The sequence below is a fragment of the Electrophorus electricus genome, chromosome 2 (genome assembly GCF_041902795.1).
Source record: "Electrophorus electricus isolate QZ-2024a chromosome 2, ASM4190279v1, whole genome shotgun sequence".
NCBI classification, from domain to species: Eukaryota; Metazoa; Chordata; class Actinopteri; order Gymnotiformes; family Gymnotidae; genus Electrophorus; species Electrophorus electricus.
Window position 1 is genome coordinate 38,602,510 of NC_137498.1, and position 15,667 is coordinate 38,618,176.

The 15,667-nt window shown below is 40.8% G+C and overlaps 1 protein-coding gene across 5 annotated transcripts in view; it reads left to right on the forward strand.

The window, feature by feature from the left end:
• runx1t1 (RUNX1 partner transcriptional co-repressor 1) overlaps positions 1-4,130 on the forward strand; it is a 43,658-nt gene extending 39,528 nt beyond the window's left edge. For all 5 annotated transcript variants that reach the window (XM_035529396.2, XM_035529397.2, XM_081702833.1 and 2 more), the window contains exons 10-11: positions 852-1,042; positions 2,162-4,130. In XM_035529396.2, coding sequence (XP_035385289.1) covers positions 852-1,042; positions 2,162-2,440 — 470 coding nt within the window. In that variant the 3' untranslated portion in view covers positions 2,441-4,130. The remainder of the gene's footprint in view (positions 1-851; positions 1,043-2,161) is intronic.
• The last annotated feature ends 11,537 nt before the right edge of the window (positions 4,131-15,667 follow it).

Here is a 15,667-nt window from a genome sequence, read left to right on the forward strand (position 1 = left end):
CATGTATCGTGGAGTGTTATGCAAGTACCAGGTCTGGTTTAATCAGTGAGTAGATCAAATCTCTATAGCTCTTTACTGTAGACAATGAATATTCATCTTTCCATGCAGTGTCCTACCAGTTTCCATATCCTGATTTGCATATACAATTAGACTAGCTGCAGCCTTGAACACAATAGAAAAGGGAAAAACCTATCCTTTGTTTCTGCCTCTCAGATGGATCTGTGTCAAAAATATTTACCAACAGTTTAACAATACAAAATGCATTTGTAAAGTGTCCATCTGTGAAGAAAAACCTCTCCATGCTTTGTCCATCAAATATTACTTCACATCATATAATCATTTTTGTCCAGAACTATTGGGAGGTTGTGATTTTTTCTAAGCACAATAAATTAACTTGTCCTATTTTTCTTGTTTACTTGTCTTGATCAAACAGTAATGTTCAAATGAAAATGGATGTTTCAAATTAATCACAAAATGGATCAAACCAGTACTGTGATTAAACATCCTGCAGTTAATTTTCAAAAATGACATTAACAAACTTAATAAAAAAATACAAGAACACAATAATAATGCTTAATGTTATTTTTTATTTATTTATTTTGCCATCCTCAATATGTAAAAAAACAAACAAAAAGCAAATAATTTACATTTACAAATAAGTAATGTTAGGATATGTAAATTTTGAATTTGTTTTTAATGGTTGGCATGGAATAAATCCTATTTATTTTGTGTTATATATTCTTGTTTGTAATGATAAGCAAGGCTTACTCCAGCTTGCTGTCTAAATTTGGCCGTGTTAGCAGAGAGGACATGCAGCACGGCCTCTCACATCCTTGTGACCTCTGTTTCAGAAGAGGCCGTGAATGAGGTGAAGAGGCAGGCTATGTCCGAGCTGCAAAAAGCCGTAGCTGAAGCAGAGCGCAAGGCCCACGAGATGATCAGCACAGAGCGTGCCAAAATGGAGCGCACGGTGGCAGAGGCCAAAAGGCAGGCAGCGGAGGACGCGCTCCTGGTCATTAACCAGCAGGAGGACTCCAGCGAAGTAAACATGCTCACTCTCCCAGATACAAGCAATTGCTAGCCTGGACCCAGACTCCACCAGCACCAGGGAGCAGTTGTCTAAGCTCAGCAGAAACCATTGCCAGGTTCATTTATGCCTGATTTAGAAGGGACAATATATGAGGCCCTCATATGAACAGCTGTATGAGGAGAGTCATCAATTTGTGCATTGACACCTTGTATCTAAATTAAGTGCATGTCTGTTAGACAGCCTGTGATTAGATTTTTCTTCTTGATGCACTTTCTATAAAGCAGTTTTTAAATTGTGGCTACAGTTAATCCTTAACTATTGCTGGCGGTGATTCAGCAGAACTGATTGAAATTATATTTTAATGATACTTTAAAGTGTTTATGCCTTGCCCCTCAGCATTCAGTTGGGTACTAAATTTACGGACATGTTTTCACAGCAGGTGTAAATGCAGATATTCTTATAAACATCATCATGGTACAAGATGTACATTATTTTCATCATGTCCTTAGGAACATATTCAGTGGCTTATTCTAAAATAATTTTTAAGCATGTTTATTAGAAAAGGCATTAAATAAAATCAAATAGATGGAAGGTAGAGAGTAGGACAAATGCGGGTGCCAGATCTTTTCTCATGCAGGTGGGTGTTAGAGGAGGCAGCATAATCGTTCATCCCCCAAGGGAGGACCTGCCCATTCCTTACTTGTAAAAGGTGCTTGGACACTTAAGGTGGTACAGATTCAGTCAGGGAGGATTCTGGGATAGATGTGCAATTTCTCAGCAAATTGGGGTTGCACTCATTTAATCAGTCTGTGGGGAAGAATGTTGAATTGCACAGAGGAGCCTGGGGATAGGTGGGCTCTGGGAGCATTTTGTAGTTACATCCTGCCATGTGGAAGAGTCCCCTTTTTCCACCTTCTTTTTGCACATAAACCTTCAAAAGTATTAATACTTCAATAAAAATAAATCAGAATTCTCTACAGTTCTATGAAATAGGAAACTGGTGGTGTTTAAGTGGCATTCTGAATATCAACCTATTGTCTTGCTGTTTTCGGTGGTGTGCCTAATGCTGTTGGAATAGAAGGACTCTTGTTTAAGTGCACTGGGACTCTAACCATATCCCTTCCTGTGCAGAGTTGCTGGAACTGCGGCCGCAAGGCGAGCGAGACGTGCAGTGGCTGCAACACGGCGCGCTACTGTGGCTCCTTCTGCCAGCACAAGGACTGGGAGAAGCACCACCATGTGTGCGGCCAGACGCTGCAGGCCCAGCAGCAGGCAGAGACCCCGGCCACGGTCAGCTCCTCAGCCACGCCCAGCAGCGGGGCAGGTAGCCCTGCGGACACACCCACCACCGCCACACCCCGCTCAGACACCCCTGGCACCCCCTCCACCATAGAGCCAACGACGCGCTAGAGCTGGAGGTGACCTCACAAAGCCCTCACAGCCCATCTAGGACTGTCTCGCCTGCCTTGCTTGCTTAAAGATGGTAAAGCTATCGTGCTAGCAAAAGAAAAAAGAACGATTACCCATTGGAGGTCCATATCAGGTCATATTGACTTGCCATGATAGAAAACGCAAAGATATTCTTTGTTTTAAATTCTCAGTGTTTTAAATTCTTTATTGATACTATAGCTACTATTGATTATTGTTGTTATTGTTATTTGTTGTCATCATTGTTTTTTTATGTTTGTGTAAATAAGAAGAAAAAGAAACTGAGTAGACAGCTGAGACCTCTGGATGAGCACATTTGACCTCCCCTTTGATTTTCTTTGGTTGTTCTTGATTTGTTTGTTTTGTTTTCAGTGCTCCGTTACTTCTCCAGTAGCTGGGATATAAAACTAGTCGACCTCATTGATAGACACTTTACCAAATCACAAACCAAGGGATTAATTCATAGCTGTTGTAAACAAAGACAGAAATATGTGATTAAAAAGGACAGCGTTCCAAGAAAGCAAGACAAAAATAATGATGGCAATAGACTTACCATGAAATGCAGGGCATGTTGGAGAGGAAGATGGACACATTGCTGGCTTATTGAACTCTAAAGATCCTCTACACAGTGTGCGGATGCGCAGCAGATTGTAAAGGAACACAGATGTTTTTTTTCAGAAACGTCTGCAAGACATTTGATACTATCCAGGTTACTGGTCTGAGAAATAAGTCTGTTTCACAAAGGAATGTAAAGCAGTGCGAGGCTGCTTTACAGTGGGAACTTCATACAGCGCCACAGCGAAAGATGAACCTTGACCTCCACTCCCAAACACATGCTGTTAGGCCCCAAAACAGTGAAGTCATCGGGCAAACAAGCAGAACTGTAAGAACCTCACCATGACAGTGGCTTGGAGCAAAGGGCTGAAAAATGACCAGTACCTGAGAGACGGGTTCCTCCACGCCTGGAGCCAGTCCAGGACCCACCTTGTCTTGCCCACAGCTCTAGCTGGACTGCCAGTCCTTGTTTCAGTTCTTTTTTTTTTTTCTTCCCCTCTGATGCTTTCGTTGTGTTGACCATTTATGTCTTGTACTGTCTACAATGGTTATTTATTGTACATGTGTTGGACAATTGTGATGATGCATAATGCTTAAAAACCACATAACTTTAGGCTCATCCCAATAGCTGGTGCAAAATAACATTCTAACTTGAGCTGCTTTCCTACTTGTGAGTGTTTGTGGTAGCTCCCTGATAGTTCTTAAAAAAAAAAAAAAAAAGAAAGAAAAATTACGCTTTTCCCATTGTCTTTGAAAAGAAGACAAAAGCTCTCAGAGCCGCTGCTTCAGTCTGATTCCAATCTTTTCTGAGAACTAGCATGTTACATGGAATGCTGACATAAATGTTTTGTACATGGGGCGTTACATAAATGTATTTGCACTGTCACAGAGTTGCTCTCAGCATGCTTCGGTTGGAGTTTCTCAGTAGAAAGCCCTATGTCACAGGTTTTCTCTGTAGTGTTTCTTTATGTATCTGTGATTTTTATTTTCTGTAAAAAAAAAAAAAAGGGAAAATAGTATCACAACCTGCTTTTGTTAGTAATGTTACTTTGTCCTGACATAATAGCAAAAAGTCATAACTTTGCTTTGAATAGTTAAGAACAGTGCATGCACATTACTGAACGTTGTTTGTTTGTTTTATACAAAAAAAGAAAAAATGTAAAAAACATACATTAAGAAACTAACTTTCCAAATGCAGAGGTGTAAACAGACAGCTTTAACAATGCAGAGCACCAGGTTACACAGTATTACAAAAGAATTAACATGGAAGACAGCCAAAGACAGACATGAAGGACCAAAACCTGATTTATCCAATTTTTAAACATGAAAAAGAGAGATTCACTAAAATGCACCACATCTTATTCTTTGTTTTATCCATGTGTTCATCAGGGGAAACCAGTAACCTTTAGTAACCTTTCCATTTTCTAAACCTTTACCACTCTCCCATCTAGAGCCAAGACCAGCCCTGCTCTGCCTGAACAGAGGCACTGCATCCAGCACTGGAAGAGGTGAAAGTTTCTTCGCATGGTCCAGGCTAATTAGCAATAATAGAAATGGTGGCTCATATACGTTACTTCCGATAAACCCCCTTAATTTGCTTTTCCTTCAACAATGTTTGCAGTGTATTAATATACAGACACACTGAAGTGCACATTGAAGGTTTTGCTTCATCAGCTTTAACTGGATGGAATATCAACCCAGAAGGGTAATATGGCAAAGAGGTATTGGAAAAGTCCAACATAAGCAGCACACATGCATAAATTACATATCCAAACATTAAAGTGTATCAGTGCATAAACAGTGAAGCCATGTAATATAGAAATAGACCATTGATTAATTTTGAAACTATATGCCTAAACCTACATGAAACAAACGAAACAAACTAAAACCTCGTTGTTGGCTTAGAAAGAAGAGGGGACTGAATGAGCACTTATCTCCCGCACCGCTGGGAACGCTCTCCCCGACACCATGGTGCTAAACGTCTCGGAGGAGGGCTGGCTCTGAGCTGGCTCTGCACTTCCTCTTGCTCCCTCCACTCTCCCCTTTTTCTCTCTTCCTCTCTCTGCCTTGTTCTCTGTCGTTTTCTAGACTTGCTGAGGTAAAATGATCTAGAAAAAAAAAAACGGTGTGTGACACCCATTTACATAGCAGATGCTGTGTGGCAGCCGAGCTGCCTTCAAGTAGTTGTGTATTTGAAAAAACATGCTAAGTACTTTTGGAAGTGTTAAGGAACATCTAGAAAGCTCTCTCCCCTCCCCCCTCTCGGATATGTCTGTTTTGCTACAACCTTTTTCCTCTGTGGCAAAAAGTCTCACTCTACCTCTGACAGCATGTTACAAGCACCAGTTGCTGAGCAGACACTGGTCTAGTCAAACCAAATGGGCACATGAGAACAGGACTAAAACCCAAAGTTAAAAGCTCATACAGCTGCAAAACCATATCACTACTTGGTAACAATGCAGACCTCATAAAAGAGAAAACCTAATGAATAGAATAAATATGCTGAAAAAAAAAAAAAAAACTTTTTATGTTCCTTTACACTTGTCACACATACAGATCACACTGAGTTTGGTTTGTAGGTAAGAAACTAAAGTGAAAAAAAAAAAAATGATTTCAGAGTTTTGACTCCATTTGATATACAGTGTAATTCAAGAAGTGGTCGAGTGAGAAATGTGATATTTCCCTTCCTCCTTACACCCCACCTTCTCTCCCCTCCCCTGCTGTTTTTTTCCTTTGTTGTAAGAAATGCTAGGCCGCTTGTCAGTGTCGTCTAGGGTCATGTTATTAAGTCATACTAAACACGAGGTGTGAAAAAAGGGTGGTGATTTTTCGCATGCCTGTTTCACCAATTTGTAAGGGAGATGTACATGCTTTATTTTTATTGTTTTTATTTTCGTATTTTTTTGTAAAGCAAATAAACGTTTGGCTTATTGAAGGGCGGAGGGGCAGACATAGGGTGTGAAGAAATTTAAAATGTGGAAAAAAACTGAAATGAAAGTCATTGTGCAATACTTAATTGAAACATGAACCACAGGTTAATGGTAGACTGTCACTGGGGGTGTGCTCTTTCATCACACTTTGTCAGTATATTCTTGAGCTTTTGAGTCTACTATGTCAAAACTGTGGTTTCTTGTTTATTCTGTTTCTTTTGTGTTTTCTTCTTTTGTATTTTGGGGGCTATAATCAATGGTCTGTCAGTCTGTGAATCTTTGCAGTATGATTCTGGTATTGTTGTACTCTCTACTGTGTAATAAATATGTTAATATCTGCTCTAGAGAGTTCTGTTTGTCTCACTTCCTCATGGAAGACCAAGAATCCAAATTCAATGCAGAGCTGTTTATATTGTATGCCTAATAAATGGTACACTGCAGTGTTACTGCAGTCCAGTCGGCTAGGAAACAGTAATCACAATATAGGTGGGCATTCCATTGTCATGGTGATAATAAGGCAAAGGCAGCAAAAGCTGACCCACGTTGTAGACACCATGAATGCATTGTATTTACAATCTGGCCTCAGACGAGGTTAGGACATTAAACTTTGAACTGAAAGGAAGCTGGGAAATGCTCATTAAAGGCAGGTGTGACATTAAATACCCCTCCCATTTGTAATCCATACTTTACTGTAATATTACTGCATTTAAACTTTAACCTACCAATAATGAACAAATGTATATCCTCTGTGGATGGTCATAACAGCCACTGCAGCCTTTGGCCTGCCTCTCATAATGGCCTTGGGTAATTAACCGCAAGTATCCTCCCTGAGAGCAGGCTATTAGAAAGGAAGGGCTAGATCTAAAATTGTCATTTAATTCCATTTCCCCTTCATGTTTTATGTAACGTGTGAAATTTTAATATGCCCGGTCATCAGCCCTATTTCCTCTCAAAGGCAACATCACTGAGAGGAAAACACATTTAACATGGCAATTAGGCAAGGCCTGGTGCAGGGCTTTGTGAACGTCAGATGTCGATACAGTCTGGACACCGCTACAACCCTCATATTTCAAAATCGCTCAACCTTACAGTCCTTCAGAAAGAATCACAAAAAGCCTTTAGATAGGCCTGTTCATAAAAAAGAAACCTATTGTAAACCACATCAACTGCTTATCTTACTCTAATACCACTTTGGAGTTGATAAAGCTTGAAATGAGTTCAAGCACTGAGATATTTCTGCCTTTCACCATCTAGTCACATTATGACCTCTTTTTTTCTCAGCCTTTTTTTTAACCACCAAAATAGACAAGGTCTGAAATAAGCACAGTCTGGAGAACTGCTCTCCCCCGATAACAATACAAATGGATTTTCTCAAACAGAGAAAAACAGCTGTCTCCATTATTTGAATGCTTCACCTTTTCCCCGCTCCATTAATTGGGTCTTTGATCACAGGCAGAGGTGCGCAGTGCCTGATAAGAAATGCGTTATTAGTAAAGTAGCCTGGAGCACTGGGGCACGGCCAGCACACACTGTGTGAGATGAGATAAAGCTGCAAGGCTTGCGTGTGCAAGTGCGCGGGAGTGATAGGAAGGCTCACAGAGGGAGAAGAGCAATCCTCCAATGTGATGATAGCTAACGCAGGATATAAATTCAGCTTCTAGGGATGGAATGCAGGATTAAACTCCATAAAGGTTTTGCCTCTGAATGGTTTACATCCCCCACCTCCCTACTAAATCAACCTATGTCATGGAATTTCACTGAACCAGATATGTGGCCAGGAACATTACTGTAGACCTTCGGCAGAGGAGAGAAATGGGAGAGGGAAAAAAACCCATCCTCCCTCTGGGAGTTAAGTGAGAGTGCCTCTTTGATGTGCACTGGAGCAATGTTTGAGGTATTAAATCTATGGAAGCTAAGCCTGTTTATATTTCCCTGTCCATGGACAAGATGCGGAGTGATTCGTAACACCTCATTCGGAAATCTTGAGGAACTCACTATCGTGTAATGTGCCCTCACCCCCTCCCCACTGCCCCCAGCCACAGAGGGATAAGGGGGGCAGAGTCTGCGCCTGTACTACTCCAATGAGGTGGTGGGAAAAGCAGCGCTATGGAGAAAACATTTCCTATTAAATTACGGAACACAAGGTTATCTTTCTCCAGCACATGCTGCGCTGCCCTGGGCCTGGGTAATCTGTTAATACCGTTCAGCTAAAATGACATTATTAAGGAAGTGAGGCAGTACCTCTGCACAGGACCTGAATGATGCACGTGGCTAGTGCTCCATCATCCCAGACAGAGCTGTTCAGAATGGATGTAGGCCACACAAGAGAGCAAGACAGACAGTGGAGGAGGAGGGGGGGTGGACAAAAAGAAGGGAGATAGTGTGTCTGCTTGGCAAGGACAAAAGCTTTGCTTAAATGTCAGCTAATGGTCTCATGCAGCCCTGCAGATGAACAGGGCATGGAGGAAAAAAGAAACAGAGAGCAGCTCTTTATCTCTAGTGGCCAGCAGAACTCAAGCCTAGATTTATACTGTGAAAAAGAATGACTCCTTTCTCATACTCCTGTCCTCTGGGCATTGTTGCACTGTAGAAACATGTAATCCACTAAGGCTGTTGGCAGTAGCTGATGCGCTGCTTTCACAGATATGTAAATAAGTGAAATTAAACCTCATGTAAAACTGCAATTAAAAATATAGGATACATTACATGCAGTCCTGGAGCATACATTATAAAACTGTGCATTATTGCAAACTTCCAGTTTATAAAATATTGCCCTTTTTTTCTAAGTCAACAGCATTTCTTCATTTACTTATTTTATTATCAAATACATTTCCTGAAGAGTAAAGTCAAATTTATTTATAAAGCACTTTTTACAACAGCCGTTGTCACAAAGCAGCTTTACAAATGTCCAATTCCAAGCCCCCAGTGAGCAAGCCAAGGGCAACAGTGGCAAGGAAAAACTAGAGCATGAGAAAGAAACCTTGAGAGGAACCAAGACTCAAAGGGGGGGGCCCATCCTCCTCTGGTTGACAACGGACACTACAATAGTAACAATGTAAGCAATATGGAGCAGAATACATAGTGAAAGAGAAAAAATAAATAAAATAAAATGCAAAAAATAAGCTATTAATGTCTAGTCCGGTTTTCTAAAAGTCCTAGTCTGGTCCCGATAGTGTGCGAGTGTCCGAAACCCATCCTGCAAGAGAATGTCCATCAAGAGCAATGGAGAAGTAGTTTGCTGGGGTGGAGGTGTGGTGGGCCACAGCAGGGGACATCAGGGGGTGGTGGGAGTAGGCATGGCAGCTGAGACGGGTTGAGGTTCAGTAACATCATGACATCAGGTGTAGGTGTACTTCGGCAGAAAGAGAGAATAGATTATTAGGCATGTCCAGGTATGAGGGTGTGTAAATTAGGGAACTATAATGTGCAAAGATGGACTCTAGCAGGTCCATCTATGACAGTATAGATAAAAGGATAGAGCCAGATGGAACCACAGGAATATCAGGCACCCTGGAATATCAGTACTCTGCCAATCTCAGTCAACAAACTTGAGAGGTAAAAATGAAGTGAAGTGACAGCATCATAACATCCCAGTTTACCATAACTCTAAATGTCCATAGACCCCCAGATCTATACCTTTACTTAAGATGGGAAGTAGTTAATAAAATACCTGACTGTACAGGTTTTCAGCCTAGCCTTAAATATTGACACTGTGTCTGAGTCTTAACCATTTACAGCAAAGTAATTCCATAGTTTGGGAACTTTATAGGAAAAAACTGTGGCCCCTGAGGTAGATTTTCATATTCTTGGTACTTGTAATGAGTCTGTACCTTAAGCAAACATGGTGGGTCGCAATGCACTAGGAGTTCTCTAAGGTACTGTGGGGCAAGACCATTCAGTGCTTTGTCGGTCATTATAAGTATTTTATAATCAATATAAAATTTTACTGAGAGCCAATGTGATGACATTTTCTAGTTCTTGTAAGAACACTGGCTGCTGCATTTTGAACTAGCTGGATCTTGTTTAGGCACTTAGTGGTACAGCCAGATAGTAAGGCATTACAGTAGTCCAATCTTTAAGTGATAAAAGCACAGACTAGCTTTTCTGCATCATGTGAGGAGAGTATGTTCCTAATCTTTGCAATGTTCCTGAGTTGGAGAAAAATGGTCATAGAAATATTATTTACTTGAGTTTCAAACAAGAGACTGGGATCCATAATCACTCCATGATCTTTAACTGTGAACTTTGAGGCTCACTGAGTAATTAGAGAGTGAGGATCTAGCTGTCTCTGGGCCTAATAGAAGCACCTCTGCTTTGTCAAGATTAAGTGAGAGAATGTTTCTCAACATTTAGTGTCTGATGTGCTTTATGCATTCCTCAATAATACTAAGATGATATATGTCCTCTGCTTTGTATGAGACATATAACTCAGTATCATCAGTGTAGCAGTGGAAACTAGCACAGTGTTTATATAAAGGGTTATTCCTCTAATCCCAACAACAGTTTCAAGTCTATCTAGTAAAATGTTGTGATCTATAGTGTCAAATACTGCATTCAAATCAAGCAATATAAGCAGAGACATAACCCTGGTCAGAAGCCAACAACAGGTCATTAACTACTTTAATCAGTGCTGTCTCTGTACTCTGATTAGGCCTAAACCCTGACTGAAAGACTTCATGTATCTGTTTCTCATTCAGGTATGATCTTAAGTGCTGAGCTAAAGCTTTTTTGAGAAGAGAAAGCAGTTTTGAAGCAAAATCCTATATGAACTAAAATATCTTTCCTGCAATCAGGGGCTTGTCCTTACAGAGTTTCAGTAGCAGTGGGGGGAATCACATCTCTCTCCTCCAATCTGGTTTGGGCCCATTTGGGCTCTCCCAGAAGCTCATGTGAACTGTGCCAATGTGTGCACAGTTCGTGGGCCTGGATGCCTGGGTTGATTGATGGCTGGTGAGAGCTGAGTGAGGAGTAGGCCGCATGGTACCCACTGTGTGTTTAAGGCGTGATTGATGCTTTGCGAGAATTGCCCCCTTCTCAGATGCACAGCACGTGCCACGCACAAGCGGGCGCTGCTCTTGCTGACTCAAATGCAACGAGAGTGTGTATTTACGAGAGTGTGCGCAATGTACAGTAAAGGTTTAACATGCAGAGAACCTTTGGCCTTGCATCTGAACCTTCAAGCTTGTCGACTGTAAACGGAATACCTTCTCCATGGAGATAGAATGATGTCACTCTTACTGAACAGAAACCTGACTTGATCTCTCCTTCTTGTGAGACATGACAATCCTATGGTTTATGTGGTTCCTTGTGCCTCTAAAACAGGCAGAAAACAATTACATTTCCTCTCATCACAGGCCTGTTTGAGACCCAGTGTGTTTAAAATCTAAAACCACACAAGTCTCAGAACCAAAAGCAATCTAGCATTAATCACAGAGGGGGGCTGCACACTCTCCATCATTCTGAGGCTTTATGCAGTATGCATTGCTATCAAAATAGGCTTAACTGCATGGATCATAAGCAAAGAATCACGTTAAGATTTATATACAGTTTAGATTTTTCAATGAAGACCTGAACAGTAACTTTTTATCCACATGAAAAAATGGGGATATTCATCCTATTCAGATATTCAGTAAAAAAAGCCTCTTTTAGATCTTCCATATTCCAGGACATGGAGCCCATGATTCTACTAAGAGGGTGCACGAAGAGAGAAATTTCATGTGGAGAGACAAGTGATGTAGCTCTCATCCCACCAAATAAATGACCTGAGAGAGGTCATAAATCAGCAGGATTCAGCCAGGTCTGCCCTGTGCTCCTCTCCACAGCAGAATTATGGAAGGAGAGTAGGAGAGAGAGAGAGAGAGAGAGAAGGAGAGGGGCAGGGAGGAGGTGAATAAGTGCAGCTGATGGCCAGAGGAGTGGCAGGACACACCTGAGCACCCGTGTATGATTAATATCAGCGCGGAGATGTGGCGGTGTTAAGTACCCAGAGCTCCGGTACAATTTATAGCTCCTGCAGAGTGCCTCCCTCCTCCAGTCCTCCCTGCTGTCCCCCACTACGGTCTTTCCCAGCTGTTCCACACCTGGACATGGGCCCAGGAGACAGACGTGTGATCCATCTCTCCCAGGGCACCAGGGAGGAGAGGGGGAGGAGTTATCGGCAGGGGCTCTCTGGAGGTAAGAGGAATGGAAACACAACCTTGGTTCATGCTGCTGCTTACTTTAAATACCTCCTACATTTTCAAATGAGTCCATTTCAGTCCACAAAATCATATTTCATTCTGTCAAAGTTTTGTCTTGGGAAATTATATTGTTTCATAGAGCAAATAAACCACTTATCTAAATGACATATGTACAGCATGATAAAAGTAATCCCTACTGGAATGACAATCTGTAGATAACATGCATGAAATGTGAAAATGGTTTGTCACCAGCATTTCTGAAGTGTTTATTGCTGATATTTAAAATGCACCTTTATCATCACACCAGAATCACATGAAGGCTTGCCAGATGCTTCGGAATCACACTGAAACACATATCCATGCTTTGTTCCCTCCCAAAGCATATTAACCAATTCAGCTTCACTGAAAGACCAGAAGCAAGGCTTGTCAAGGTTAGCACATCATCTGCCTATTCATACCCACAAACACAATGAATTTAATATCTGCAGCTTTGCATCTAATGTCCTGAGACAAAGGTTGTACCTCAGACCACAGTGCTTTCTTATTCACCCTCAAAGTGTCAGAGGAATAACATCATCCTCCACGACCTGAAAAGATGCACCTGGGGAAAAAAAATCTAGTTTGTCACATTAATCAGAAGATAAAATGTATAAATGAGAATGTCTCATATCAAGAGTCAGCACCTCAACTGAACAAACTTGTGATTGGTCTTGTGAGAACTGGTGTCCAGCTCAACCCATAAAGGCAGCAGAAGAGTTTGGCTTCTCTCTTCATTTGTAAAACAACACCACTGCCTGATTGAATGAGGTCGTAACTGATGTAACTGAGTATAAGTGAGACAACCACCGATTTTAATGATCTAGGATGTTCAGTGCCTTAGGGTCTTATTTTCTGGGTCTTTCTATAGTCACATTAGCTTTTTCCTCAAAGGGAAAGGAAGTCAGTGATTTATAAAACTGTTCTGGTATACACAAATGCACTATATTAAATGATGAGTTGTAGAAGTTGTAGAAGATAATATATTTGAGGTTTTTTTCACATACAACTAAACTGTATTGCCAAGTCAGAGGAAATTTGCTCAACCCCCCCCCCCCCCCCAAAAAAAAACAGCCCAACAACAACAATAATAACAACAAAAACATTCTTGTCTCCAGGGCATATCACTGACTTTTTGGAGAGGAACATGCTCTTAATTCTCTCTGGTTGTATTGTATTGTAGTGAGAGAGGGTTCTTTCTATATTATAGATTATATATTAGATTGCTCTCTACTGATTACTTATTGCAGTTACAGAACACAATTTTCATTCTATTCTTTGCATTTTCTTCCTAACCTTTGCACACTCTTTACATAATCTTAACATCAGAGGACTATTTGTGGAAAAAAACAGGTCACCATCCTGGAAGTAGTGCAGATGTCCATGTCCATCCTCTGCAGAGGAGTGGCATCAAGGGAGAACGGACTCCACATCAGATTGCTCCACCATACTTTCGTACTCAACCTTGTTCTATTGTCAGCCCAGAAAAGGCAACAGCTCTCCACTTCCACACCCTGAATTCTACTTTCTCAAAGAGACAGAGACCATCTGTAAATATGTATTTAGCACCTGTGTAATTAAACGGGAATCAAGTGAAATATGTCGGTTCCCTTACAGTGTTGAATAAATACAGTGGAAGAGCCAGACAATTTGTAAATATGGGTGGTATCAGGTGATTGAGATTGGATGTGTGAGTAGGAGAGGGTCTGAGGAAATGGCTCTGGATGCACTTCTAGTTCTCAGTGTTCTCAGTGCTCCTGCACTTCTTCCAGGATGTGAGAAAGCTAGTGGAAGCATTTAAAACAAAGCCTATAATTAGCATAAAAACACAGACAAATCATTACAGCTATAGAAAATAACTTCAGAGTGAAAGGAGGCTGGTCCAGCTCAGAATTTTCATTACATTAAGGGGTTGTCAAAGCTGAAAGATTACCATTTGGTTTTTGATGGGTTTGTTTGTTTGTTTGTTTGCTTGTTTGTTTTGTTGGGGGGGTGTTGTTTTTTTTGGTTTGATTGATTTCAGGAATCTCACAAGGTTCATAACCTTGGCATGTCAACCCAGAAACAAGAAACATATAAATGATTTTCTATGTTCACTAATAAAAAAAATAAAAAAATTAAAACTGACAATCTACAGCAGAAGGATACTAAGGAAAAAGATTCCAGACTTTCATGACTACCATTTCAACAGGGAATGTGCAGGGATACAGGCTGCTTAAGGAGTATTGAGTTACTGTGCCAAGCTGTTTAGGAATCAGAATCCTTATATCTGGTCTCACTCTTAAACCAAAACACAGCAGCAAAACCTGATTCTTCCAATAGCAGCGACCCTCCTGATAATTGGGATTTGATTTTCATTCAGAGGATGCAGAAGAGGCAGGTGAGTTGAGAGGGCTAACTTAAGCCAGGTGCTCCAATTAGGCTGGCCAAGTTCCAGCACACATGGGCACCATGCTTCCCAGTACCAGCCACTAGAGGGCGTTCCTCAGTCACACACCTGCTAGAATGCCTGGAGCCTCCCTACTGAGATATCTAAGGACAAAATGAACAAAATAATAATTTAAACAATTAAACCAACAATTATACATATCCATGCTATGAGTGGATCAATGTTTGGCTGCTAATTAAGTGCAATTTTGATTATGTATTTTGAATAATTAACATGGACAGCTGACAGTGAATGATATGCTCCTAATAAAGAACCTAAAATCGTTTCTTATAACAGATCTTTCAATGTTTTCCAACATCATAAAGACTAATCCAAAATGTTTATAAGAGATAAAACTACTATAGAGTCAGTCATAAATGTAATAAGGTATTAATTCTGGTATAGAGAGACAGATAGTTTAACAATAGTAATGTTTGCATTCAAGGACATTCTTCCTCCCACTCTGCATGAGACAGCTGTTGGGTAGTGGCAGTAAGATGCCACAGGTGATAACATGTTCCTGAAAAACCTTGCATCCAGATGCCTCTACCTGGGATGTGCTACTTTCAGCTGCCTCCCCCTCACTGAGCATGTTCCCCCACAGGCCAGGATGCATCACATGGGTATATGCTGCCATCTAACCCAACCCAATAATGATGGAGCATGCAGAGGCCACACTCATGATCACTGTTTAAGGATTCCTCCGCAGTAGTCAGTGCCATAGGTGGACATGAAATGAGAAAAGGCATATACACATAAATATATACCAAGCACAAATGTAAACTGCTAGCTTATGTATTTAATCGCTCATTTGTTTTGTTTGTTTGTTTGGCATTCCTGTTTGCTTTAGCATTCCTTTCTGAAAGCACACATCTCGCATATTAAACTAAGAAGGAAAATATGATACAAGAAAATAAGAAATCTGTACTTCACCACCCAAAAAAGAAATATCAAAAACTACTTATTTGCATAACAAAAGCTGTTTATTTATTTACTACTAGTAATTTGGTATTATTTAGTAGTAATGTGGTATCAAAGAATTCAGTCTTTGGTTGATACATCTTCTGGTTTGCTTCAAACC